At 45.9% G+C, this 25,536-nt stretch overlaps 1 protein-coding gene across 1 annotated transcript in view; it reads left to right on the forward strand.

Moving 5' to 3' along the window:
• The first annotated feature begins 1,539 nt into the window (after nucleotides 1-1,539).
• The window catches only part of DNAJC1 (DnaJ heat shock protein family (Hsp40) member C1), a 122,735-nt gene continuing 98,738 nt past the window's right edge, over nucleotides 1,540-25,536 (forward strand). The window contains exon 1 of the mRNA XM_040434432.1: nucleotides 1,540-1,960. Coding sequence (XP_040290366.1) covers nucleotides 1,802-1,960 — 159 coding nt within the window. The 5' untranslated portion in view covers nucleotides 1,540-1,801. The remainder of the gene's footprint in view (nucleotides 1,961-25,536) is intronic.

The raw sequence follows: 25,536 nt of genomic DNA on the forward strand, positions 1-25,536 counted from the left end.
GGAACACTCACCGGAGACTGCAGGCAGAAGCAGGCCGCTGGTGCCGCGCGGCGATGTCTGGCGCCTGCGGAGGTAAGTGTCCAGCGTGTTGTGGGCCCTGGCAGGAGTCTGGCTGGCTGGCAGCAGTGGGTTTGGGTGGTGCTTTATTCCCCATGAGCGGGGTTCCGATGGCTAAAGGGTCTCCTTATGCAGGCTTAGGCGGCGGAGCTCAGCTTTCACGCCGCCATTCTCTCAGACGGCCAGGCCCCGAGATGTCTGTCATTTATGTGACAGCTCAGCCAATAACTGGCCTCTATGGTAACATGTGACTGGCGCCTGACCAGTGATTGGCCTCACTTCATCTTCGCTTCTGGACCTATCGGGATCAGACCCACAGCACCGTTCTTTCCTTGTTTTATAAGCCGTCTGCTCCCCTGAAGGTTTTCAAAACTCCCCGTTGTTTTAGGCGAGGTCCACATGTGACTAAGCCCCCTCCATGTCCCCTGTCTGTAGACTTGGCGAAGGTGGCGAAAAATGAACAATGCAACTTGATAAGTCACCAATGCGTTGGTAAATTAACAAATCCAGTGGATTTGTGACTTTTCTACTTCAAAGACAGGTGTCAGGGCAATAATAAATCAGGGCCTATGTGTGTATGGGGGGGGGGGGGGGGGTAGGGGGGCTGCAATTTGCTTTAAAGGGTTATCCAAACCCTGTAATGCCTTGCTCCCCGGCACCCATGTCTTTTCTCTTGCCCGCACCGCCGCTGCTGCATCTCCCCGTCGCGCAGATAAAAACATCCGGCCACTGAGGGGGTGACAGCCGGGGACGAGCCTTCTTAGCATCGCTGGCACCAAGCTCCCATCCCCTCGATGTTTTGATCCGCGTGACGTGGAGATGCAGCGGCGGCCGTGCAGGTATCAGAAGCGACGAGGGCAAGTACAATATGTGAGTGGCCCGGGCATTAGAGGGGTTGGATAACACCTTTAAGCTGCCTAGGGCAAAAAAAAAACCTGTCCATTACACTCCTCTCTCCAGCACCAGTCTTCCCAGTACACCCATCTCTCCAGCACCAGTCTTCCCAGTACACTCCGCTTCCTCAGCACCAGTCCACCCCTCTCCCCAGCAGTGGTCCTCCCAGTACGCACCTCTTCCCAGTACACCCCTCTTCCTCAGAACCAATCCTCCCAGTACATACCTCTTCCCAGTACACCCCCCTTCCTCAGCACCAATCCTCCCAGTGCACACCTCTTCCCAGCACCAATCCTCCCAGTACACACCTCTTCCCAGCACACTGCCTCCCCTTCTCCAGCACCAATCATCCCAGTACACACCTCTTCCCAGTACACCCCCCTTCCTCAGCACCAATCCTCCCAGTACACACCTCTTCCCAGTACACCCCCCTTCCTCAGCACCAATCCTCCCAGTACACACCTCTTCCCAGTACACCCCCCTTCCTCAGCACCAATCCTCCCAGTACACACCTCTTCCCAGTACACCCCCTTCTCCAGCACCAATCATCCCAGTACACTCCCTCCCCTTCTCCAGCACACGGTCCTCCGGCAGGCCGCACAAAAAAGAAAAAGAAAAAAGGAACTGGAGTCACGTGACCACCAGTACCACCACTCGGAGCGCGCGTCATCGCAGCTCAGTTGCAGACGCGTCGTGCGGCTGTCCGGCACTCCGGTGACGTAGTCAGCCCCGCCCCCCATGCCGATCTCCTGCAGCTGAACTTGTAGACTGCGGTGTAGCCGGGCCTGGCGGCCACGTCTCCTGCGAGGAAGGGGGAGGACATAGCGGCCTGTGTGTGCTGTGCTCCAGGATGTGGGCTCCCGGGTCCTGCTGCTGCTGGCCGCTGCTCCTGCTCCTGTGCTGCTGGCCGCTCCTCCCCGCCTCAGCCTGGGACCACGGGGATTTGGAGCTGTTTGACTTGGTGGAGGAGATTCAGCAGAACTTCTACCAGTTCCTGGGGGTGGAGCAGGTAAGGGGGGCGATGATGGGAGTGATGGCTGACTGCTGCTTGCAATGTGGCAGCATGGAGGTGACGTCTGATACATGACCTATAAGTAACCGCTGCGTCTGACCTGACCGGCAGTCCCACCAAAACCGCATGTTAGTAAAGCAGAGGCCAGGGCTTTATCTATTCCTGTCAGGTGCCACCATATTGTCACTTATGAATGAGCTTCTCCACTCCTGGTGACAACCTGTCACTGTCCCATCTGTACTGATGCCCCAGCTGTTGCATAGCAACCATCCTGCATGCACTGGGTCAGTGATAGGCAAACTGTGGCTCTCCAGCTGTTGCAAAACTACAACTCCCACCATGCCCTGCTGTAGGCAGTCTTTGCATGCTGGGAGTTGTAGTTCTGCAACAGCTGGAGAGCTGCAGTTTGCCTATCACTGCACTAGGTGACAACTTGAGGCCTCCATCATTATGTGCGAGCTCTAGTTGTCACTGAAAGATGTAAGTTATACCAAAGACTTAAAGGGGTTGTTCAGCTTTTTAGACTTTTTATAACTGCCAACCCCCCACTTGCTCTACCAGTTGAAACCCCCTAACCCCCCCTCTTCCTGCCGCGTTCCTGCTAACTTCCGTTGCTGTGTCCCAGGTCATAGGACCCTCTGCAGCCAATGACTGGCCTCAACGGTGACCCATTGGCCTGAGGATAGGTCATCAATATAGAAAAACTGGAAAACTCCTTTAAAGGGGTATTCAAACCACCATTAGACATCTACAGCACAAAATTTATGTCCTGCGGATTTAAAGGGGTTCTCTACTCCCACCGGCGCTCCAGTTCCAGTGTCGGGCTCGCTTCTCCTCCACTTCTGGTCCCCGTTACATAGTAACTACAGCTATGCTACAGCTGGCAGCCAATCAGTGATGTCAGTAGTGACGTGTGCAGGCACGAAACGTGACCGCTGCCACCTCTGAGGCCACTGATTGCCCAGCAGCGGTGGATGTAGGAGCATTTACTACGGCATGGCTGCGCCGCTCTGTAATCTTTCAGCAGGATAGAAGCAGATGGGACTGTTGGTGGGGAAGCAACATGGACGGCATTGCTCTGCCTTCATGAAATATTCCTTCCGGGGAGTTTCCAGTTTTCTGCCACTAAGGCCTCATGTACACGACCATATGTATTTTGCGGTCCACAAAAAACGGATCCGCAAAAAATACAGATGACGTCCGTGTGCATTCCGTATTTTGTGGAACGGATCAGCTGGCCCCTAATAGAACAGTCCTGTCCTTGTCTGTAATGCGGACAATAATAGGACATGTTCTATTTTTTTGCGGAATGGAAATACGGACACGGAATGCACACAGTAACTTCTGTTTTTTTTTGCGGACCCATTTAAGTGAATGGTTGCAGAAAGAAAATACGTTAGTGTGCAGCTTTCATTTTCAATGTATTGATGTGGTACATGGAATTATTGTAGTTTATCCCTGTAGAGTGTGAACCTGTCTGGACCTGGTCCTGCTCACTGTGTAGATAAGAGTTGCTGGCCTGGCTATACTGATGTGCCGTCAGGTGTTCATCCTCTTAAAGGGGTTGTTCGCCCTCCAGGGCCTTTCTACCAGCATCCCCTTCCCCCAGAGTAGCTGGACCTGTGTAGGGACTCCTACTTACTGATCCTCGCTGTTGGGTTCCAGATCCTTTGCTCCCCAGCGCCGCTGCAGCTGTCAGGTCTCCCTACGTTAGCATTTGGTTTGACGCGAGTCACGTGGCTGCTGCAGCCAATGGCTGGCTGCTGTGGTGCATGTCCTCATGCGTCATGTCACTGGATCACATGATGCATGGTGGACACATCGCCGCCGCGGGCCAGTCATGCGCTGCAGTGGCCACATGACCAGCGTCCAACCAGATGTTCACACAGGGAGGCCAAAGATCTGCGGGGGAGTGAAGGAGCCAGAATACAGCGTTGGGGATCAGATAAGTATGATTCCTGTAGGTCTGCAAGAAAGGCACCCCCGGGTGTAAGCAACCCAGAACGGCTTTCTCTGCAGCTGCTGTGCCCTCTTCACTTTGATAGGACCAGGTGTGATGACATTTTACACTGCCTGATCCTGTCAGTGTGCAGAGGGCGCAGCAGTTGCAGAGAGAGCAGAGCCTCTAGGTGTAATGGTAACGCCCTTGTTGCTCCTAGAGGCTCATTTGCATATAATAAAACATCGCTTTTCTTAGTAATGCGGACACATATGAACATGGGACCAACACGGATGCCTTCAGCTGCCAAGCGCACATGCAACAGGTCAGACAGTGTCATAGGTACAAATCTGCTGACAGATGCCCTTTAAAGTGGTTTTCTGGGACTTTTGTATTGATGACCTTGATGTCTTCAGGCTATCTGTATCAGATCGGAGGGACACTCCACACCCTCGCTGTTCAGCTGTTTGAGAGTCGCTCCAGCCCCAGAACTACACAGCTTCGTCCGTTGTATAGTGTCTGGGGCTGGATACATTAAAGTGAATGGGAGCATTCACTTTAAGGCCCCTTTTAAACGGGCGAGAATTCGGCGCGGGTGCAATGCGTGAGGTGAACGCATTGCACCCGCACTGAATACGGACCCATTCACTTCAATGGGGCTGTGCAGATGAGCAGTGATTTTCCACGCATCACTTGTGCGTTGCGTGAAAATCGCAGCATGTTCTATATTCTGTGTTTTTCATGCAACGCAGGCCCCATAGAAATAAATGGGGAATGCGTGAAAATCGCAAGCAAGTGCGGATGCAATGCAATTTTCACGCATGGTTGCTAGGAGATGATGTTAGTAAATTGATAAAAGTCCATTTACTGTATTATTTCCCCTTATAACATGGTTATAAAGGAAAATAATAGCATTCCTAATACAGATATATTTTTTTTAAACTCATCTCATCCACTTGATTGCGCAGCCGGCATCGTCTTCTTTCTTCATCCTTCAGGACCTGCAAAAGGACCTTTGATGACGTAATCGCGCTCACCACGTGATGAGCGCGGTGACGTCAGCGCAGGTCCTGCTAAATGAAGATAGATCTCCCAGGTCCTGAAAGATGAAGAAAGAAGACGATGCCGGCTGCATAATCAAGTGGATGAAGTGAGTTAATTTTTAATTTTTTTTTTAACCCCTCAAGCCGCATTTTAGTTCTGTATTAGGAATGCTATTATTTTCCTTTTATAACCATGTTATAAGGGAAAATAATAACATGAATAGAAAACCGATCCCAAACCCGAACTTCAGTGAAGAAGTCCGGGTTCGGGTCTGGGTACCACATTCAGTTTTTTCTCATGCGCGTGCGAAACGCATTGCACTTGCACGGAAAAAACTGAACATCAGAACGCAATCGCAGTCAAAACTGACTGCAATTGCGTGCCTACTCGCGTGGTTTTCCCGCAATGCACACGCGACGAATCCGGAGCAAATCCGGAACGCTTGTGTGAAAGAGGCTTAAGGGTGCTGCCACGCTACGTCTCTTTTTTGGCCTTTTGTTTTGGCTGAAAAAAACCACTATGAAATTCATGTGTTTTTTACAATCTTTTAGCGTGTTATCGTTTTTTCCAGCCTTTTTCTTTAGAGATGTCTATGGTAAAACCCCGCAAAACCTCTACACCCAGAACATGCTATTTGAAAAAATTGCCAAAAATGCTAGGAAACCATTATATAATGCCACACATTACGTTGCATTTTTCACTAAAATAAACGCACAGAAAAAGGCATGAAAACACAATTAAACAAGTTTTTTCAAAAATAATGTACCGTAAAACCAGAAAAAACAATGTCCTGACCACGGTGACAATACAGAATAAATAGCTCCTGGCAGTTTAGTGAAACAATGTAAAAAAAAAAAAAAAGCGGTGGTAATTTACAAAAGTGACCACTGCCCACACAAATGTGGATGTATCTTGAGTTTTAGGCAAAGGGCACAATAAGTCCACAGGGGTAACATAATAAACATACATAAACAGTCTCGCCAAATACTCCGAATACAGAGTCATCGTCCTGACAAGGCCGGATTTGCCTGGGACCTGTCCGTGGAATCCAGGCCCTAGACGTCTACTCGGGGGAATGGTGATGACTCCGTATAAGGAGGAAAGGTGCATTAGGGTGAATGGATCATGGCCGGGTCCTATTAGTCTACAGGGAGTAGGAGTTTTGGACAACAGGGATACTGTCTGTTCACCATCAAACAAGTTACAGGCAATGGTCCATGCAAGTAGTGAGAAAAGGGACACTTTTGAAATGTACCCTTACTTACATTGATTGGGGGAATCCAATACTTGGCAGATTGCTCCATTTGTTATTTGGTAAGTAGGACCATGTACTAATGCACTTTCATGGTGTGCACCTTTCATGTATGTGTTAGGAAGTACTAGAGTCACCATCCAGACCACAGCCAGCGAACCCCGAAACTGCCACCAGCCTTCCAAAACCCCTCTGGGTAGTATAAAACGAAGGCCCCTTTCACACGGGCGAGTATTCCGCGCGGATGCGATGCGTGAGTTGAACGCATTGCACCCGCACTGAATCCCGACCCATTCCTTTCTATGGGGCTGTGCACATGAGCGGTGATTTTCACACATCACTTGTGCGTTGCGTGAAAATCGCAGCATGCTCTATGTTCTGCGTTTTTCACGCAACGCAGGCCCCATAGAAGTGAATGGGGTTGCGTGAAAATCGCAAGCATCCGCAAGCAAGTGCGGATGCGGTGCGATTTTCACGCACGGTTGCTAGGAGACTATCGGGATGGAGACCCGATCATTATTATTTTCCCTTATAACATGGTTATAAGGGAAAATAATAGCATTCTGAATACAGAATGCATAGTACAATAGCGCTGGAGGGGTTAATTTTTTTTTTTTTAACTCTCCTTAATCCACTTGCTCGCGCAGCCGGCATCTTAGCTGTGTGGATGAACAGGGCCTGTGGTGACGTCACTCCGGTCATCACATGATCAATCACCATGGTAAAAGATCATGTGATGACCGGAGTGACGTCACCACATGTCCTGTTGCTCCACACAGCTAAGATGCCGGCTGCGCGAGCAAGTGGATTAAGGTGAGTTAAATTTTTTTTAAATTTTATTTTATTTTTTTAATTTTTTAACCCCTCCAGCGCTATTGTACTATGCATTCTGTATTCAGAATGCTATTATTTTCCCTTTATAACCATGTTTTAAGGGGAAATAATACAATCTACAGAACACCGATCCCAAGCCCGAACTTCTGTGAAGAAGTTCGGGTACCAAACATGCGTGATTTTTCTCACGTGAGTGCAAAACGCTATACAATGTTTTGCGATCGCGCGGAAAAATCACGCATGTTCCCGCAACGCACCCGCACATTTTCCCACAACGCCCGTGTGAAAGGGGACTAAGGCTACTTTCACACTTGCAGTAGCCTTTTCCGGCAGGCTGTTCCAACTTTTTTTTTTACTTTATTTTTTGTCCCACTTTGAGACTTCAACTTTTGGGGGTCTAATCCCTTTTACAATGCATTCCAATACTTCTGTATTGGAATGCATTGGCTGTATGAGTAATACTGTGAGCATTACTCATACAGCTTCCGGCCTGTTAGATCCAGGGGGCTGGATCTCACAGGCCCGTCACTGGAAGGCAGCGCGATGTCTCAGGAAGGCATTGTGCTGCCTTCCATGCCATCGGGACCCCCCTACAGCCGCATGGGGAACCGATGGCACCGCCGCCCAAGTTAAAACCGCAGGTCTGAATTGACCTGCGGTTTGCGGCGATCACCGACACGGGGGGTCACGGAACCCCCCCCCTCGCATTTAGCCAAGGTGCCTGCTCAATGATTTGAGCAGGCACCTTGTTCCGATCACAGGTCGTACCCATACGCCCTGTGTCCTTAAGGACCGGGAAATCGGGGCGTACCGGTACGCCCAGCCTCGGACTGGCCCACAGGGGTACAGGGGAATCCCCTGGTGGGCCCTTGAGTAAGGTGGGCCCCTAGTCTCCCACCCCCTGCACAAGTGGCAATTAACACAGTAGATTTACTGCACTACATACATATATTAAATGTACAGTGCCTCAACCAGCCTATGTTCATATAAAAGATTATTTATTATATTTGAATGTATCTGTACGGTGGGCCCCCAAAATAAATTTTACTGGTGGGCCCTAGGTATTCCAGTCCGACACTGGGTACGCCCTATGTCCTAAACAGGTTAAAAAGTGGGTTTTGGAAATTTTCCGAAAAATTTAAAGATTTGCTTCCAAACTTCTAAGCCTTCTAACGTCCCCAAAAAATAAAATGTCATTTTCAAAATGATCCAAACATGAAGTAGACATATGGGGAATGTAAAGTAATTTCTATTTTTTAAGGTATTACTATCTATTATAAAAGTAGAGAAATTGAAATTTGCTAATTTATCTAACTTTTTGGTACATTTTGGTGGTTTTTTTTGAATAAAAAAATGTTTGTTTGTTTTTTTTTTTACTTATTTTTACCACTGTCATGAAGTACAATATGTGACGAGAAAACAATCTCAGAATGGCCTGGATAAGTAAAAGCGTTTTAAAGTTATTACCACATAACGTGACACATGTCAGATTTGCCTGGGCAGGAAGGTGAAAACAGGCCCAGGGTATGACCAATTTGTGCAGAAATCCATATCATTCCAAAGGGTTCACATACTTTTTCTTGCAACTGTAGGTGCAGGTCCCAGAGGTGGGACCCGCACCTATCAGACAATGGGAGCATATCCTAGAGATATGCCCCCATTGTCTGAGATGGAAAATAAACCTTTAACCACTTAAGGACCACAGGTTTATACCCCCCAAGTGACCAGGCCCTTTTTTACAAATCGGCACTTCACAACTTTAACGGTTTATTGCTCGGTCATGCAACTTGGCACCCAAATGAGTTTTACCTCCTTTTCTTCTCACAAATACAGCTTTCTTTTGGTGGTATTTGATTGCTGCTGACATTTTTCGTTTTTCTGATATTAATCAAAAAGGACCGCAATTTTCTCAAAGTATTTTAAACTTTTTCTGGTAAAATTGTTCAAATATAATGACATTTCTATACAAGTTTGTGTCAGAATTTATTGTGCTACATGTCTTTGATTAAAATAAAATCCAATAAGTGGATAATTATTGGTTTGCGCAAAAGTTATAGCGTTTACAAACTATGGTACAAAAATGTGAATTTCCGCATTTTGAAGCAGCTCTGACTTTCTGAGCACCTGTCATGTTTCTTGAGGTGCTAGAATGCCAGGATAGTATAAATACCCCCCAAATAACCCCCTTTTTAGAAAGAAGACACCCCAAAGTATTCGCGGAGGGGATGGTGAGTTCATGTATGATTTCATTTTTTTTCACAAGTTAGCGGAAAATGACACTTTCTGAGAAAAAAAAATAAAAAAAATAAAGTTTCCATTTCTGCTATCTTCTGGCGAAAAAAAAAAAAAAATCTCCCACGGACTCACTATGCCCCTCAGTGAATACCTTGGGGTGTCTACTTTCCGAAATGGGGTCATTTGTGGGGTGTGTTTACTGTTCTGGCATTTTGGGGGGAAGCTAAATTGTGAGCAACCCTGTAAAGCCTAAAGGTACTCGTTGGACTTTCGGCCCTTTTACGCACCTAGGCTGCAAAAAAGTGTCACACGTGGTATCGCCGTACTCAGAAGAAGTAGGGCAATGTGTTTTGGGATGTATTTCTACATATACCCATGCTGGGTGAGAGAAATATCTCTGTAAATTGGCAACTTTGTATAAAAATTTTTTAAAGGTTGTCATTTACAGAGATATTTCTCACGCACAGTATGGGTATATGTAAAAATACACCCCAAAACACATTGCCCTACTTCTCCTGAATACGGCGATACCACATGTGTGACACTTTTTTGCAGCCAAGATGCGCAAAGGGGCCAAAAGTCCAACGAGTACCTTTTAGGAGGGCATTTTTACGCATTTGGATTCCAAACTACTTCTCACGCTTTAGGGCCCGTAAAATGCCAGGGCAGTATAAATACCCCACAAGTGACCCCATTTTGGAAAGAAGACACCCCAAGGTATTCCGTGAGGAGCATGGCGAGTTCATAGAAGATTTTTTTTTTTTTTGGCACAAGTTAGCGGAAATTGATTTTTTCTTCTTTTTTTTTTTCTCACAAAGTCTCCCTTTCCGCTAACTTGTGACAAAAAGTTCAATCTTTCATGGACTCAATATGGCCCTCAGCGAATACCTTGGGGTGTCTTCTTTCCAAAATGGGGTCATTTGTGGGGTGTTTGTACTGCCCTGGCATTTGAGAGTCTCCGCAATCATTACATGTATGGCCAGTATTAGGAGTTTCTGCTATTCTCCTTAGGCCTCATGCACACGACCGTTGTTTGGGTCCGCATCCGAGCCGCTGTTTTGGCGGCTCGGATGCGGACCCATTCATTTCAATGGGGCCGCAAAAGATGCGGACAGCACTCCGTTTGCTGTCCGCATCCGTGGCTCCGTTCCGCTGCTCCGCTAAAAAAATATAACATGTCCTATTCTTGTCCGCGCTTTGCGGACAAAAATAGGCATTTATATTGCTGGCGCCCGTTCCGTTCCGCAAATTGCGGAAGTCAACACGGGCGTCTTCCGTTTTTTGCGGATCCGCGGTTTGCGGACCGCAAAAAATGGCACGGTCGTGTCCATGAGGCCTTATATTGAGCATACGGGTAATGAGATTTTTTTTTTTTCGTTCAGCCTCTGGGCTGAAAGAAAAAATGAACGGCACAGATTTATTCATTCTCATCGATCAATGTGGATGAAAAAATCTCTGCCAAAAAATGTGCGAAAAAAAAAAAGCTGCGATCACTAATAAAGATCCAAAAAGCTCAAAAGTGATCTTTATAGCGCCGCAGCGATTTTACGGTGTTTTTGCAGTGATCAGAAAAAAAATAATTCTGTCATTGCGGTGGGGCGGACTGAACGCAAGTGTGCGCACAAGATCAGGCCTGATCGGGCGAACACTGCGTTTTTTTTGTAGATCCTAAGGTGACCCTAATGTACTGATCTAGATCTGATTGCGATCAGTCTTGATCACTTACAGATACTATATAGTACTAGTGCTGATTAGCGACAGCGATGACGCTAATCAGCGACTAATCAGTGACTGCGGTGCGGTGGGCGCTAACTACCTAACAAGTAGCTAACTAACTGGCGGTGATAAGGGACCCTTAGGCCCCATTCACACGTCCGCAATTCTGTTCCGCATTTTGCGGAATGGAATTGCGGACCCATTCATTTCTATAGGGACAGACTGTCCCACTTGGATCCGGAATTGCGGATCTGCACTTCCGGGTCCGCACTTCCGTTCCGCAAAAATATAGAACATGTCCTATTCTTGTCCGCAATTGCGGACAAGAAAAGGCATTTTCTATATAGTTCTGGCAATGTGCGGATCCGCAAAATGCGGAAAGCACATTGCCGGTGTCCGTGTTTTGCGGATCCGTAAAACACATACGGACGTCTGAATGGAGCCTTACAGGGGGTGATCAATGACAGGGGGGGGTGATCAGGGAGTCTATATGGGGTGATCAGGGGTTAATAAGTGACAGGGGGGGGGTGTAGTGTAGTGTGGTGTGGTGCTTGGTGCTACTTACAGAGCTGCCTGTGTCCTCTGGTGGTCGATCCAAGCAAAAGGGACCACCAGAGGACCTGGTAGCAGGTATATCAGGCGCTGTTGACAAAACAGCGTCTAATATACCTTTCTGGGGTTAAAAAAAATCGCATCTACAGCCTGCCAGCGAATGATCGCCGCTGGCAGGCTGTAGATCAACTTGTTTACCTCGCGATCCTGTGAACGCGCGTTCACAGGAAATCTCGGGTCTCACGAGATGACGCCTATTGGCGTCATCGAGACCTGAGAGCTGACGCCTATCGGCGTTAGTGTGACGGCAAGCGGTTAAGGGGTTAAAGGCTATGTTTTATAATACATACTTCTCCACCATATTTTCTTCTGTGTCACCCCATATAAGTGGAGCAGTGCGTGTGCTGCCGCTTTATGGGATGCAGAAGAGAACCTGAGTACAGTGCTTGGCTTACTCCAGCAGTCCCATGGAGATGAAGGGATGCTCAACTTGTGTTCCATTCATCCCGGGAGGTACATGAGCCGTGCTCTTGTGATAGGTGGGGAACAAGGTGTTGGATCACCCTCACCGATCTGACTCTGCAAGGTTGGTAGAGACCACTGGTGATTTATAATAATGTTTAACCAGTTCTCTTGCATTAAAAAGTCGCAAACACTGTTTGTGGCTTTTTGAAAGACCGGTAGCGCAAAACTTTTTGCGCAAGTGGTGTTTCCCTGCTGTCTTTGCCACGGTTTTAAAAAGGGGGCGTGGGGTGGGCAGTGCCAAAAAACTGGTGTAAAACAAGAATGAAACCTATGACAGCCAGGGGACAGCTTATTTAGGTGCACAAAAGGCATACACTTCCTCAGAAATTAGGCGCAACATCTGGGTTAAAATAGACCGGCATACACCGCCGGTCTATGATCAATCTGGCCCATAGTCTTTTGCCCATGTACAAAAATCTTGAAATATTTAAAGTTTTCACACTGGTCACTAGAGCAATCATAATATGACACTTGTTGGCTTTGCCGTATAGACTGAGACAGAATACGTTTACATCTTGTTATCCTGTAGAGGGAAGGCGTTTGGTCTCTGGGGGAGGGCCTGTAATAATCTGACATTTCTCTCTGAACTGAAGGGTTGTCCCAAGATTTAAATTTAGACCCTACTCTCAAAATAGGGTATAAGTGTCTGATCAGTAATGGTCCAACTGCTGGGGCTCCCCACCCCATATTGATGGAATAGTGGTGAAGCATTCACGCTCTATTCATCTCTCTGAGACTGCCAGAGATAGCTGCGTTCTGTACTCTCAAGGAATCCCATAGAGAATTAAATAGAGCGCAGGTCCGCATGCTGGACTGTCGCTCCATTTATACTGGGAGACACTGGGCCCTGTTCTCTTGATCAGTGGGTATCCATCAGTGGCCCTAGGACAACCCCTTTAAATCCTATCCATTGTGGCAGCCATAAAGCGCACAATCCATGCTGTACTGTCTATACAGACAATACTTGAAGGATGTGTGACGTTCCAACATAACCGCCATGGGAAAAGGTTGTAAAATAAAATTTCTGCAACATAAAAAAAAAAACATCTAATCAATGACACATTAAATACATGAGATAGTCCCTTTAACTGCTTCCCGACCGCCTAATGCAGGGATGCGTCCTGGCGGCGGTCGATTCATTCCTCCTGGACGCATATACGCGTCATCTCGCGAGATTTCCTGTGAACGCGCGCACACAGGCGCGCGTGTTCACAGGAAATGCAGGTAAGCGAGTGGATCTACAGCCTGCCAGCGGCGATCGTTTGCTGGCAGGCTGTAGATGCGATTTTTTTTTTTTTTTATTTTTTTTTTTTTAACCCCTAACAAGTATATTAGACGCTGTTTTGATAACAGCGTCTAATATACCTGCTACCTGGTCCTCTGGTGGTCCCTTTTGCTTGGATCGACCACCAGAGGACACAGGCAGCTCTGTAATAAGTAGCACCAAGCACCACTACACTACACCCCCCCCCCCCCCTGTCACTTATTAACCCCTGATCACCCCATATAGACTCCCTGATCACCCACCTGTCACTGATCACCCCCCTGTAAGGCTCCATTCAGAGGTCCGTATGTGTTTTACGGATCCATGGATCGGATCCGCAAAACACATACGGACGTCTGAATGGAGCCTTACCCATTGATCACCCCCCTGTCATTGATCACCCCCCTGTAAGGCTCCATTCAGACTTCCGTATGTGTTTTGCGGATCCGATCCGTGGATCCGCAAAACACATACGGACCTCTGAATGGAGCCTTACAGGGGGGTGATCAATGACGGGGGGGTGATCAGGGAGTCTATATGGGGTGATCACCCCCCTGTCATTGATCATCCCCCTGTAAGGCTCCATTCAGACGTCCGTATGTGTTTTGCGGATCTGCGGATCCGCAAAACACTGACACCGCGGATCCGCAAAACACATACGGACGTCTGAATGGAGCCTGAGAGGGGGGTGATCACCCCATATAGACTCCCTGATCACCCCTCTGTCATTGATCACCCTCCATTCAGGCTCCATTCAGACATTTTTTTTGCACAAGTTAGCGGAAATTGATTTTTTATATTTTTTTGTTTTTTCTTACAAAGTCTCATATTCCACTAACTTGTGACAAAAAATAAAATCTCACATGAACTCACCATACCCCTCACGGAATCCAAATGCGTAAATTTTTTCAGACATTTATATTCCAGACTTCTTCTCACGCTTTAGGGCCCCTAAAATGCCAGGGCAGTATAAATACCCCACATGTGACCCCATTTCGGAAAGAAGACACCCCAAGGTATTCGCTGAGGGGCATATTGAGTCCATGAAAGATTGAACTTTTTTTCCAAGTTAGCGGAAAGTGAGACTTTGTGAGAAAAAACAAAAAAATATCTATTTCCGCTAACTTGTGCCAAAAAAAAAGAATCTTCTATGAACTCGCCATGCCCCTCATTGAATACCTTGGGGTGCGTTCTTTCCAAAATGGGGTCACATGTGGGGTGTTTATACTGCCCTGGCATTTTAGGGGCCCTAAAGCGTGAGAAGAAGTCTGGGATCCAAATGTCTAACAATGCCCTCCTAAAAGGAATTTGGGCCCCTTTGCGCATCTAGGCTGCAAAAAAGTGTCACATGTGGTATCGCCGTACTCAGGAGAAGTCCACACAGTCAGACACTATCCAATCAGTGCTGCCAGTGTCAGACTGAGCTGGGACGCCCCCAAATGATAACACCCAGATGGACCTTTACTGCTAACAATTCATTCATGGCTTCTAGCAGGAATAATAAAGGAATGGCACAACATAGTCATAAGAATGGATGCTCCACAATTATCACATGGGGAATGCAAGAAATAACTAAAGCAGACACGTTGGGAGAGGAGACAGCTCCTCTTTCATATTAAAGTGCACTTGTATAAAAGGCGAAGCTGCACCTTTTGTCTATTCTTTTGCTTTTGGAGTTGTGACTTCCTAAATGTCTTTCTAATTTATAGAGCAAAGCTGAGTCATTTTTTTCCCTCCCTTCTGCTTCCTTTATTTATTGCCAGTCGTCTTGTCCATTCTCGGCTGTTCCCCATTGAATACATTGAGAAAAGTTCTTAATTCATGTCTCCATCGGAGTAGTGATGCTTAGTGCGGTAACTCGCATAACAAATGGGAAATCAATGCTACGTAATGAAAAGATTTGATGTCTTTACTGGCCGCTCGATGGACCTTACTTAGCTTAAAGGGGTCCTGTATGTTCATAAATTAGGACCTTGCCTCATAATCTGCACCATTGTGCCCATCTTTTTTGGATGCAGACATGTCAGTGACAAACATTTTGTAATGCGCTTTTCTCATATAGAGGAGTCAGCGGCTGCCATATAGGCGCTCGTCCCCAATATGCAACATTCATATTTACCTATTGGTATAATTTTGGGTTGTGGGAGGAAACTGGCGTATCTGGAGGAAATACACGCAAACGTGGGGAGAATATACAAACTCCATGCAGATGTTGTCCTTGGTAAGGTTTGAACCTGGAGCCCCAGAAATTGCAGCCTGTTCTACAGCTCCTATACGCTTTAGGGTCCATTCACACGTCCGCAAATTGGGTCCGCATCCGTTCTGTAATTTTGCGGAACGGGATCATACCAATTCATTTTCATTGGGGCTGGAATGTGCTATCCGCATTTGCGGATCCGCTCTTCCGCAAAAATATAGAACATGTCCTATTCTTGTCCGCAATTGTGGACAAGATTAGGCATTTTCTATTATAGTGCCGGCGATGTGCGGTCCGCAAATTTGCGGAATGCACATTGCCAGTGTCCGTGTTTTGTGGATCCGCAATTTGCGGATCCGCAGAACACTTAAGGACGTGTAAATGGACCCTTAATGGAGACAGCAGAGATACATTACTCACAAAAAGTTAGGGATATTTGGCTTGTGGGTAAAATTTCAGGATGAACCTAACATGCACTCTAACCTTTACAGCTGAACTTAATGTGACCTCTAAACTTTTGAATGCACATGTCCAACTGTTCAGTGTTTCAGTACTTTTAACACAACTCTCTGTTCTCTAACAAGGAGCTTAACGGCAAAATTCACAACAGGTGTTTGATCCATATATCGCCTAATAAATTTACTGGTTCAATTAGAATTGGTATTTTAAACAGTCCTCCTCATCATGCTGTTCACATTTTGACATCATGAGACCAAGACGACGCCTAACAATTGATCAGCAGTACCCTGCCATTGCGCGGCTTCAAGCAGGATGTTCTCAGACGGAAGTGGCCACTGAGCTTAAAGTGTCAGCAGGTTGCAACAGAGATAGAGAGAGACTGGAAGAGTCACACAAAGGCATAGAAGTGGACGTCCTTTAGCCACATCCCAGACTTATGATTGGTTTATTTTGAACAATGCCCTGCGGAATTGGATGATGAATGCTGCACAACTCCAGGCACATTTAAGGGAGGTGAGAGGCACCCAAGTGTCACGTCAGACCATTCACATCACATCAGTGTAGTCTGTGTGCTAGACGACCTGCAATAGTACCTGACCACACCACCAGGCACAGGCGTCATGGTCTTGCATGGGCCAGGGAGCATCTACTCTGGACGAGGGACCAGTGGGCCTCCGTTCTGTTCACTGATGAAAGCCGATTCACGCTGAGCAGAAATGATGGCCGCCAATGATGTTGGAGACATCAAGGAGAGTGCTATGTATCAGCCACCGTTGTCACCAGACGAGCTTTGGTGGTTTTAGTGTGGGCAGGTGTGTCTAGTCAATACAGAACAGCCCTACACTTTGGATTAATGATGTATTTCAAGTATTATGGGCTTGTCACTGTACCATTCACAGTCATTGTGCCTCTGCATGAACAACACAGGCCTAATTTCATCTTTATGGACGACAATGCGCCAGCTCATGGAGGTCACATCATTAGGGAACAGCTGCTGGAGTCTGGGGGACCTCAAATGAAGTGGCCTGCACTTTCTCCAGACCTGAATCCCATTGAAAACCTATAGGATCAGCTGAGTTGCCGTGTAGAGGCTTGTAACTCTGTAACTCTGTACCCCAGAACCTCAATGACCTGAGGGCCCCCTGTCAAGAATAGTTTGATGCCCTGCCTCAGCAGACAATAAGTCGACTTGTGAACAGCATGAGACGTGGTTATCAAGCTGGAATTGATGCTCAAGGTCACATGACAAGGTTTGGAGACATTGACGTTTTTTGTGGGGGTATACCCACCACTGGTGTTGGCTTTTGTTTCAAGAAATTGTTTGATATGAGGAAATCACCATTGCTGCTTCTACTTAAATGCCTGACTTTCATGCTATAATATCACTGTAGCGTGAACTTTTTAAATTTTCCATAAATTTCAACTGAAAGACTAATATCCCTAACTTCTTTTGAGTAGTGTAGGTGGTCAGACGGGGAGGATGAGGCCTTCATACAACCCTGTGTAAAATTAATAAGTAAAATGTGGATGCAGCTCAGGTTGAGCACCGGTTCTGAGACCAGCCTTTTATTAAAAAGTCAGATTATGGGTATATTTCCGAGCTTGCGCTTGATCAATCACTTAGAGTGGCTGTGGGCCGCTTGCTTTATGTTGCCCGGAAACCGATTGCTCAGCATTGGATACAGGCCAGCCCTCCTACGTATGGTGAATTTCGACGTAAAGTAAACATCATGATTGGTTATGAAAAGGCTGTTTTTCAGAAAAGCGGGTGTCCTCTTAAATATCAAAAGCTGTGGGAACCGTGGCTGGCGTAGGAGTATAGTTTTAGACAGTCGGAGTAGATGTAAACAACACCGGAAGGTGGGGGGGGGGGGGATTGGAATTTTGCCGATTGGTAGATGGGACGGTTTCAGATCATTGTTTTTATTTATGTATGGTTGCACATATACTCTGTACCTCCGTTTACCCCAGTATGTTATTTCAATTGTAACACTGTATATTGCATTTTCGCTTGTTATATGGTGTAATTGCACTGATATATAATATTCATAAAAAAAGATCTGATAAAAAAAAAGTCAGATTATGACTCACTTCCACATGGTGGCGCTAGCAAGATGGTTTCCTTTCCTTGGGAGATACTTCTTTGCATAACATAAACTTCCCTAACAAATGGTTTTAGATGGGATGTAGAACAGAGATGGTGCCTTTTTTAGTTTACTTAAGTGATGTTAACAAATGGCATAACCGGGTTACATGGAAAGATGAATGTTGGTGAACTGACGCATTTCACGTGCTTTTAGAATGGAAGCGTTTACGTTTATCTTGCACAGTTCATTAACTGATGCTTGGTACAAGCTGATAATGAGGGCAGTTTTGGCCTGAACTCTTTGACGCTGTTTTTTCAGTGAAGGCACATTCCAGTGTTAATATCTATTGAGATTTAGTGGTAGTGTTTCAGAACCAATGACAGTCAACCGTAATGTCACCTGGTAATCAAAAAATCCACTTAAATGGTTTGTATTTTGGTCTTTCAGGGCTTAGTCCCTTCATCTCCTTCTTTCCTATTTTGTCTCCTAAGACAATGAGAATCTTATCTCTGTGTCCTGGCAGATCAGAAATGTTCTGTCATGGTCCCTCAGGTGACTGATGTCAGGAAATCAAGGAGACTGGCGGAGCTTGGAGGAATCTAACAGCCTCCTTGATTTCTCTTGATTTAGTGTTGATAGGGTTAATGACCCCTTCCCTTGTCTCAGCTGTTGCTCAGTGGTCATCACTTCTACTCTTTATAGTCTGACCCCACCCTTCTGACTATGCGGTAGATTGCTTCATTTGGTTTTGGAAAGAGCTAGAGTGTGGTTCTCCCTGAGTTTCTCCTCACCCTTCTACAACAGAAGCTAAGTGTCTCGCTTGTTTGTATTTTGTCTTTTCCCCTTGGTTGTTGTTACTAGGCCTCAGGGAGACGCATGTTCCTACATCCGGGAATGAACGGGTTGTCTTAGCCCTGCCAATATCTTTAGGGCTCCTCAGGGTCTCCAGGGCTTCCAGGTTGCGGTTAGGAGTCAGGGCCAAGAGTAGGGTTCTTTAGGTGGTGACCCTTTCCCTTCCCTAGCGTTGACCCTTTCCCTTCCCTAGCGTTGAGGCCTAGTGGCTTTTCCCTCCCCCAGTTGTCGGTGTGGTGTTTACTCCTTTACCTCATCCATGACATGCTCCTCCTCCTCACAGTCACTCTTTGTTGTGTCCTGTCTGTACTAATAATAATAATTATTTAAGCTCCTCTAATTGGCTAAGCACCATCCCTTCAATTTGTATCAAGATGAAGATTGAGCAGATTAACAGGAGATTAAAGGGGTATTCTGGTTATGTGAAGTTATATCCTAACCACAGGATAGGGGATGACTATTAGACTGGTGGAGGTCCTATTGCTGGGACCCCACTGATCACGAGAATGGGCTGTTGTGCGGTGTATGGTGCTGTTTTAATTTTTAATTTTTTTTGTTTTACACTATGTACATAAACTTTGGGAGACATTTAACTTTACTTTTTTTAATTTTTTTTTTTATTGCTTCTATTCCCCATCAATCTGCACTCAATATTAATTTATTAAAAAGGTAAAAACTAAACTTTCGCATGAACATAAGTAGTTAAACCTTTTTCTGTGACACTTGACATCTAGCTTTAGGGGCCTCCTAGTTCTCTTGATCTTTTTTTTTTTTTTTTTAAAGATGTTTCTATACCTTGATTGGAGTCTTTTGTGGTAAATTCAGTTCATTGGACATGATTTGGAAGACAAACCTGCCTATATAAGATCTCACAGCTGACAATGCGTATCAGAGCATAAACCAAGCCATGAGGAGGAAGGAACTGCCTGTAGAGTTCGGAGACAGGGTTGTGTGGAGCACAGATCTGGAGAAAGGTACAAAAACACTTCTGCTGCACTGAACATTCCTAAGAGCACAGTGGCCTCCATAATTCTTAAATGGAAGAATTTGGGAACAACCAGGACTCCTCCTAGAGCTGGCCCCCCCATGAAACTCTGTAATCAGGAGGGGGGGTCCTGATAAGAGAGGTGATGAATTCCAAAGATTCTGTGTGTAGATGGGAGAAACTTCCAGAAAGTCAACTATCACTGAAGCACACCACCAATCTGTGCTTTATGGCACAGTGGCCGAAAAAAAGCCTCTCCTTAGTAAAAGACACATGAAAGTTTGCAAAAAAGCACCAAAAGGAGTCTGACTGTAGTCAGATGAAACCAAGATTGAAGTTTTTGACCTCGGAGACTGGTCAGGGTTGAGGGAAAGCTGAATGGAGCGAAGTACAGAAATATTCTTATGAAAACTTCATCTAGTATGTCTCTTAATAAGTCAGGCACATCTCTTGCACTCCATTCGCCAGAAACTTAAATCTGCTTGAGGTTATATAGGTGGGTGTGAGGTCCTGCCCCCTCCAGCTAAGCCCACCACTTTTCTGCCCACTTTAGGCACACAGCCAAGACAACACAGTAGTGGCTTAGGGACAACTCTGTGAAACTCCTTGCGTGGCACAGCCATCTATGAAGAGACTTGAAAATGGTTGTCCACCGACAGTCTCCATCCAGCCTGATGGAGCTTGAGAGGATCTGCAGAGAAGAATGGTAGAAAATCCCCAAATCCAGATGCATGCCGTTGTTAGGCTGGGCCCATATTGCGGCCCACAAACAGCGGGTCTGAAACATGTGGGGACCGGCCGTGTCCACCCTGCTTCATTGATGCAGACCTATTCACTTGAATAGGTCCGCAGTGCAGAAGGTCAGTGCGGAATGGAGGCACGAATCCCTACGGAAGCGGTTTCTGCCCGTGCCTCCGCACCGCAGAAAAATAGAACATGTTAAAAATATAACATTAAAGTTGGATGGGTCTGGATCCGTCACAGCAGCCGCACGGATGGTGCCTTTGCATTCGGGACCGCAAATTGCGGCCCCCAATGCACGGAACGGCCGAACATAGGTCATGTGAATGAGCCCTAACCTTGTATCCATACAAGGATGGAGGCTGTAATCGCTGCGAAAAAGTGCTTCAAGTAAGTCCTGAGTAAAGGGTCTGAATACTTGTGTCAATGCAAGATTTTCATTTTCAGTAAATTAGCTATGGTTTCAAACATTCTGTTTTCATGCTCTCATTATAGGGATTGAGTGCAGAATGATGGTGAATAAGTGGATTTAAAAAAAAAAAATTGCGTAAGGCTGCAACATGACAAAATGAGAAAAAGTGAAAGGGTCTGAAGACTTTCCGAATGCCCTGTACATATTTCCAGAGAGGTTTTTACATCGCTGTATAGCCACAGTGCAGAGCTGATCTGGGTCTGCCAAGACCTAGCAGCTCATCACAGGCTCCCAGTCCCTGGTGATCACATGACCACTGAGACCAGAGCAGGAAGTGGTATTGCCAGTTTCTGATCTCTATATACAGCATTCGTCCAGCGCTGTGTGTAGAGCAGTGGGGAAGGAAAGGATGGTAAAAAAAAAAGTCAGTGCCTTCTCTGTGGAGCAGCGAATTTCCCGCGTTGGCAGCTGCATGACTAGCGTGCAAAGAGATTCCGAATGCCTGGACGTATATGGCATTGGCTCTAAACCTTTTCACACCAAGTACCCCCTAGGGACAAGAAGATCACGTGCAGTATCCCAAGGAAGTGACAGTAATAAATGTTCACACAATAAGGCTTTTCTCATGCCGCTCTGTTTTAGGCTCTGTTGTAAGCCTCTGACAGCAGTGTCTTCGGATTTGACATAAAGAATAGCACAACATGCAGTGCTCATCTTCCTGTCAAAATGACAGATGCCACATCAGGACCCATGATGCATGACTATTACTTTTTTAATTGGTTTCTGCCCTACCAAACATACAGGAGAATGCAGCACCACATACCTCTTACATCCAATGATGTCTCCTCTTATATACAGGGAGTGCAGAATTATTAGGCAAGTTGTATTTTTGAGGATTCATTTTATTATTGAACAACAACCATGTTCTCAATGAACCCAAAAAACTCATTAATATCAAAGCTGAATATTTTTGGAAGTAGTTTTTAGTTTGTTTTTAGTTTTAGCTATTTTAGGGGGATATCTGTGTGTGCAGGTGACTATTACTGTGCATAATTATTAGGCAACTTAACAAAAAACAAATATATACCCATTTCAATTATTTATTTTTACCAGTGAAACCAATATAACATCTCAACATTCACAAATATACATTTCTGACATTCAAAAACAAAGCAAAAACAAATCAGTGACCAATATAGCCACCTTTCTTTGAAAGGACACTCAAAAGCCTGCCATCCATGGATTCTGTCAGTGTTTTGATCTGTTCACCATCAACATTGCGTGCAGCAGCAACCACAGCCTCCCAGACACTGTTCAGAGAGGTGTACTGTTTTCCCTCCTTGTAAATCTCACATTTGATGATGGACCACAGGTTCTCAATGGGGTTCAGATCAGGTGAACAAGGAGGCCATGTCATTAGATTTTCTTCTTTTATACCCTTTCTTGCCAGCCACGCTGTGGAGTACTTGGACGCGTGTGATGGAGCATTGTCCTGCATGAAAATCATGTTTTTCTTGAAGGATGCAGACTTCTTCCTGTACCACTGCTTGAAGAAGGTGTCTTCCAGAAACTGGCAGTAGGACTGGGAGTTGAGCTTGACTCCATCCTCAACCCGAAAAGGCCCCACAAGCTCATCTTTGATGATACCAGCCCAAACCAGTACTCCACCTCCACCTTGCTGGCGTCTGAGTCGGACTGGAGCTCTCTGCCCTTTACCAATCCAGCCACGGGCCCATCCATCTGGCCCATCAAGACTCACTCTCATTTCATCAGTCCATAAAACCTTAGAAAAATCAGTCTTGACGTTTCAGCTTGTGTGTCTTGTTCAGTGGTGGTCATCTTTCAGCCTTTCTTACCTTGGCCATGTCTCTGAGTATTGCATACCTTGTGCTTTTGGGCACTCCAGAGATGTTGCAGCTCTGAAATATGGCCAAACTGGTGGCAAGTGGCATCTTGGCAGCTGCACGCTTGACTTTTCTCAGTTCATGGGCAGTTATTTTGCGCCTTGGTTTTTCCACACGCTTCTTGCGACCCTGTTGACTATTTTGAATGAAACGCTTGATTGTTCGATGATCACGCTTCAGAAGCTTTGCAATTTTAAGAGTGCTGCATCCCTCTGCAAGATATCTCACTATTTTTGACTTTTCTGAGCCTGTCAAGTCCTTCTTTTGACCCATTTTGCCAAAGGAAAGGTAGTTGCCTAATAATTATGCACACCTAATATAGGGTGTTGATGTCATTAGACCACACCCCTTCTCATTACAGAGATGCACATCACCTAATATGCTTAATTGGTAGTAGGCTTTCGAGCCTATACAGCTTGGAGTAAGACAACATGCATAAAGAGGATGATGTGGTCAAAATACTCATTTGCCTAATAATTCTGCACGCAGTGTACGTGTTCTCTTTCCTCATCTTCTCCATTCAGACCAGACCGCCATGATGGTTTCCTTCAGCCATGTCTCATCTCTGCAGAGTTTGACACACAGACCTCTTGGGTTCCTACTTTTCTATATCTCCCTACCTCCTCAACACCCCATCCTGCCAATACTATATTGCAGAAACAATAGTCCCCAATGAAAATACTAGTACCACACAGTGCCTCAAAAATTAATTGCACACAGCAAAAGATGCCCCTAACAGCCATAGTGTCATTAACCCCAAAAATAATTGTGCTAAGATGATACTGTGCTAGGGTTTCCCCCCACAGTAATAGTGCTCCCAAAAGTCCCACCAATAGAAATAATTCTCTACCAGGATACCCTTTGTAGTAATAGTGCTCCCAATAGTAAATGCACCCCAGAAGTAATAATGCCCCCATAATGCTCATACTAGTAATCATGTTCCCTATAATGCCCCAGTAGTAATAATGCCCCAAGTACTAATAATGTCTCCTATAGTGCCCTAGTAGTAGTAAAGCCCACCAAATTCCCCCTAGTATTATTAAAGCCCTTCACTAGTTATAAAATCTGCCATAATTTCCACGTTAGCTGAATATCAAGAGGTACTAGCTATCAGTATTGAAACATCGCTGGCTGCTATGGCAGTTTCGCATACCCCCTGTCCCTGCAGCGCTAACTCATTAGGGTACATGTACCTCAGGTTGAGTAACACTGGTATATAGTCATCGAATGGTTGGCAAGGGGTTAAAAAAAAAAAAGTAGGTAGTAAAACAAAACAAAAAAACACACTATATGTATTTGGCATCGCTGTAATCGTACCGACCCAGGGAGTAAAGTTATCTTATTTGTAGCAAAGTAAATGTTACAAATTTAATGCGGATTGCAGACCCATTACTGCATGCACTACTTTTTTGCTGTGCGGAGGCACGGACGGAAGACCCACGGAAGCCCTTTGTTCCGCACCCCATCTCCCGGATTGCGGACCCATTCAAGTGAAAGGGTCCGCATCCATGATGCTGGGTGCACACGGCCGGTGTACGCGGGCTACAATATGGCCACGTCTGGGAAACAGCCATGTGCATGAGCCCTTACAATGTAAAAACTCAGTGGTGGTATTGTGTTTTTTTTTTAACTTATTAAAAGTTAATCAATGAGTTACGTGTACTCCAAAATGGTATTATTAAAAACTACAACTTGTCCCACAAAAAACAAAACCCTCATACGGCGACATCAACTGAAAAATAACAAAGTTATAGCTCTTGAAACATGATGATAAAAAAATCATAAAAATCGATTGGTCACTAAGGTGCAAAGCAAGGCTGGCCAGTAAGAGGTTAGGGTCTATTCACACGTCCGTAGTGTATTGCGGATCCGCAATACACCCAGCCGGCACCCCCATAGAACTGCCTATTCTTGTCCGCTATTGCGGACAAGAATAGGACATGTTCTATTATTTTCCGGAGCAGAGGACCGGAAGGTCGGGGGCGCGCTCAGGAAATGTGGACAGCACACTGTGTGCTGTCCGCATCCATTCCTGCCCCATAGAGAATGAATACAGAAAAGAACAAACAGGTGGCGCTATACAGATACATTTTTTTGAATAACTCACTGGCTATACTAAATTTTTTATTACCTTATTTTTCTCCCTATAAGAGCCACTGGCCCATAAGACGCACCTAGGAGGACAATAAGAAAAAAATATTTTTCATTAGACATCAGATCAGCAATCAGACCCCCAATGTTAATCAGACCTCAGCTCACAGCCCCAATCAGATCCCCAATGTTAATAAGATCTCAGCTCAGACCCTAATGTGAATGACCCCCAATCAGACCTCAGATCAAAGCCCAATATAAAGAAGACCCCAATCAGACCTCAGATGAGACACCATGCCTCATATCAGCCCCCGGCCATATGTAATCAGCCCCCAGCCTCAGATCACAAAATAAAAAAAACACTTAGCTCTTGCGCTCCAGATGCCGCGGCTCCTCACCTCTTCATCCTGCCGTCGGCTGTGCTGTGAACCGGCGCACACAGTGTGAGGTCACAGAGCGCACTCGCACTGTGCGCAGCCACTGC

This window comes from Bufo bufo, chromosome 5 (assembly GCF_905171765.1).
Source record: "Bufo bufo chromosome 5, aBufBuf1.1, whole genome shotgun sequence".
Taxonomy (NCBI): domain Eukaryota; kingdom Metazoa; phylum Chordata; class Amphibia; order Anura; family Bufonidae; genus Bufo; species Bufo bufo.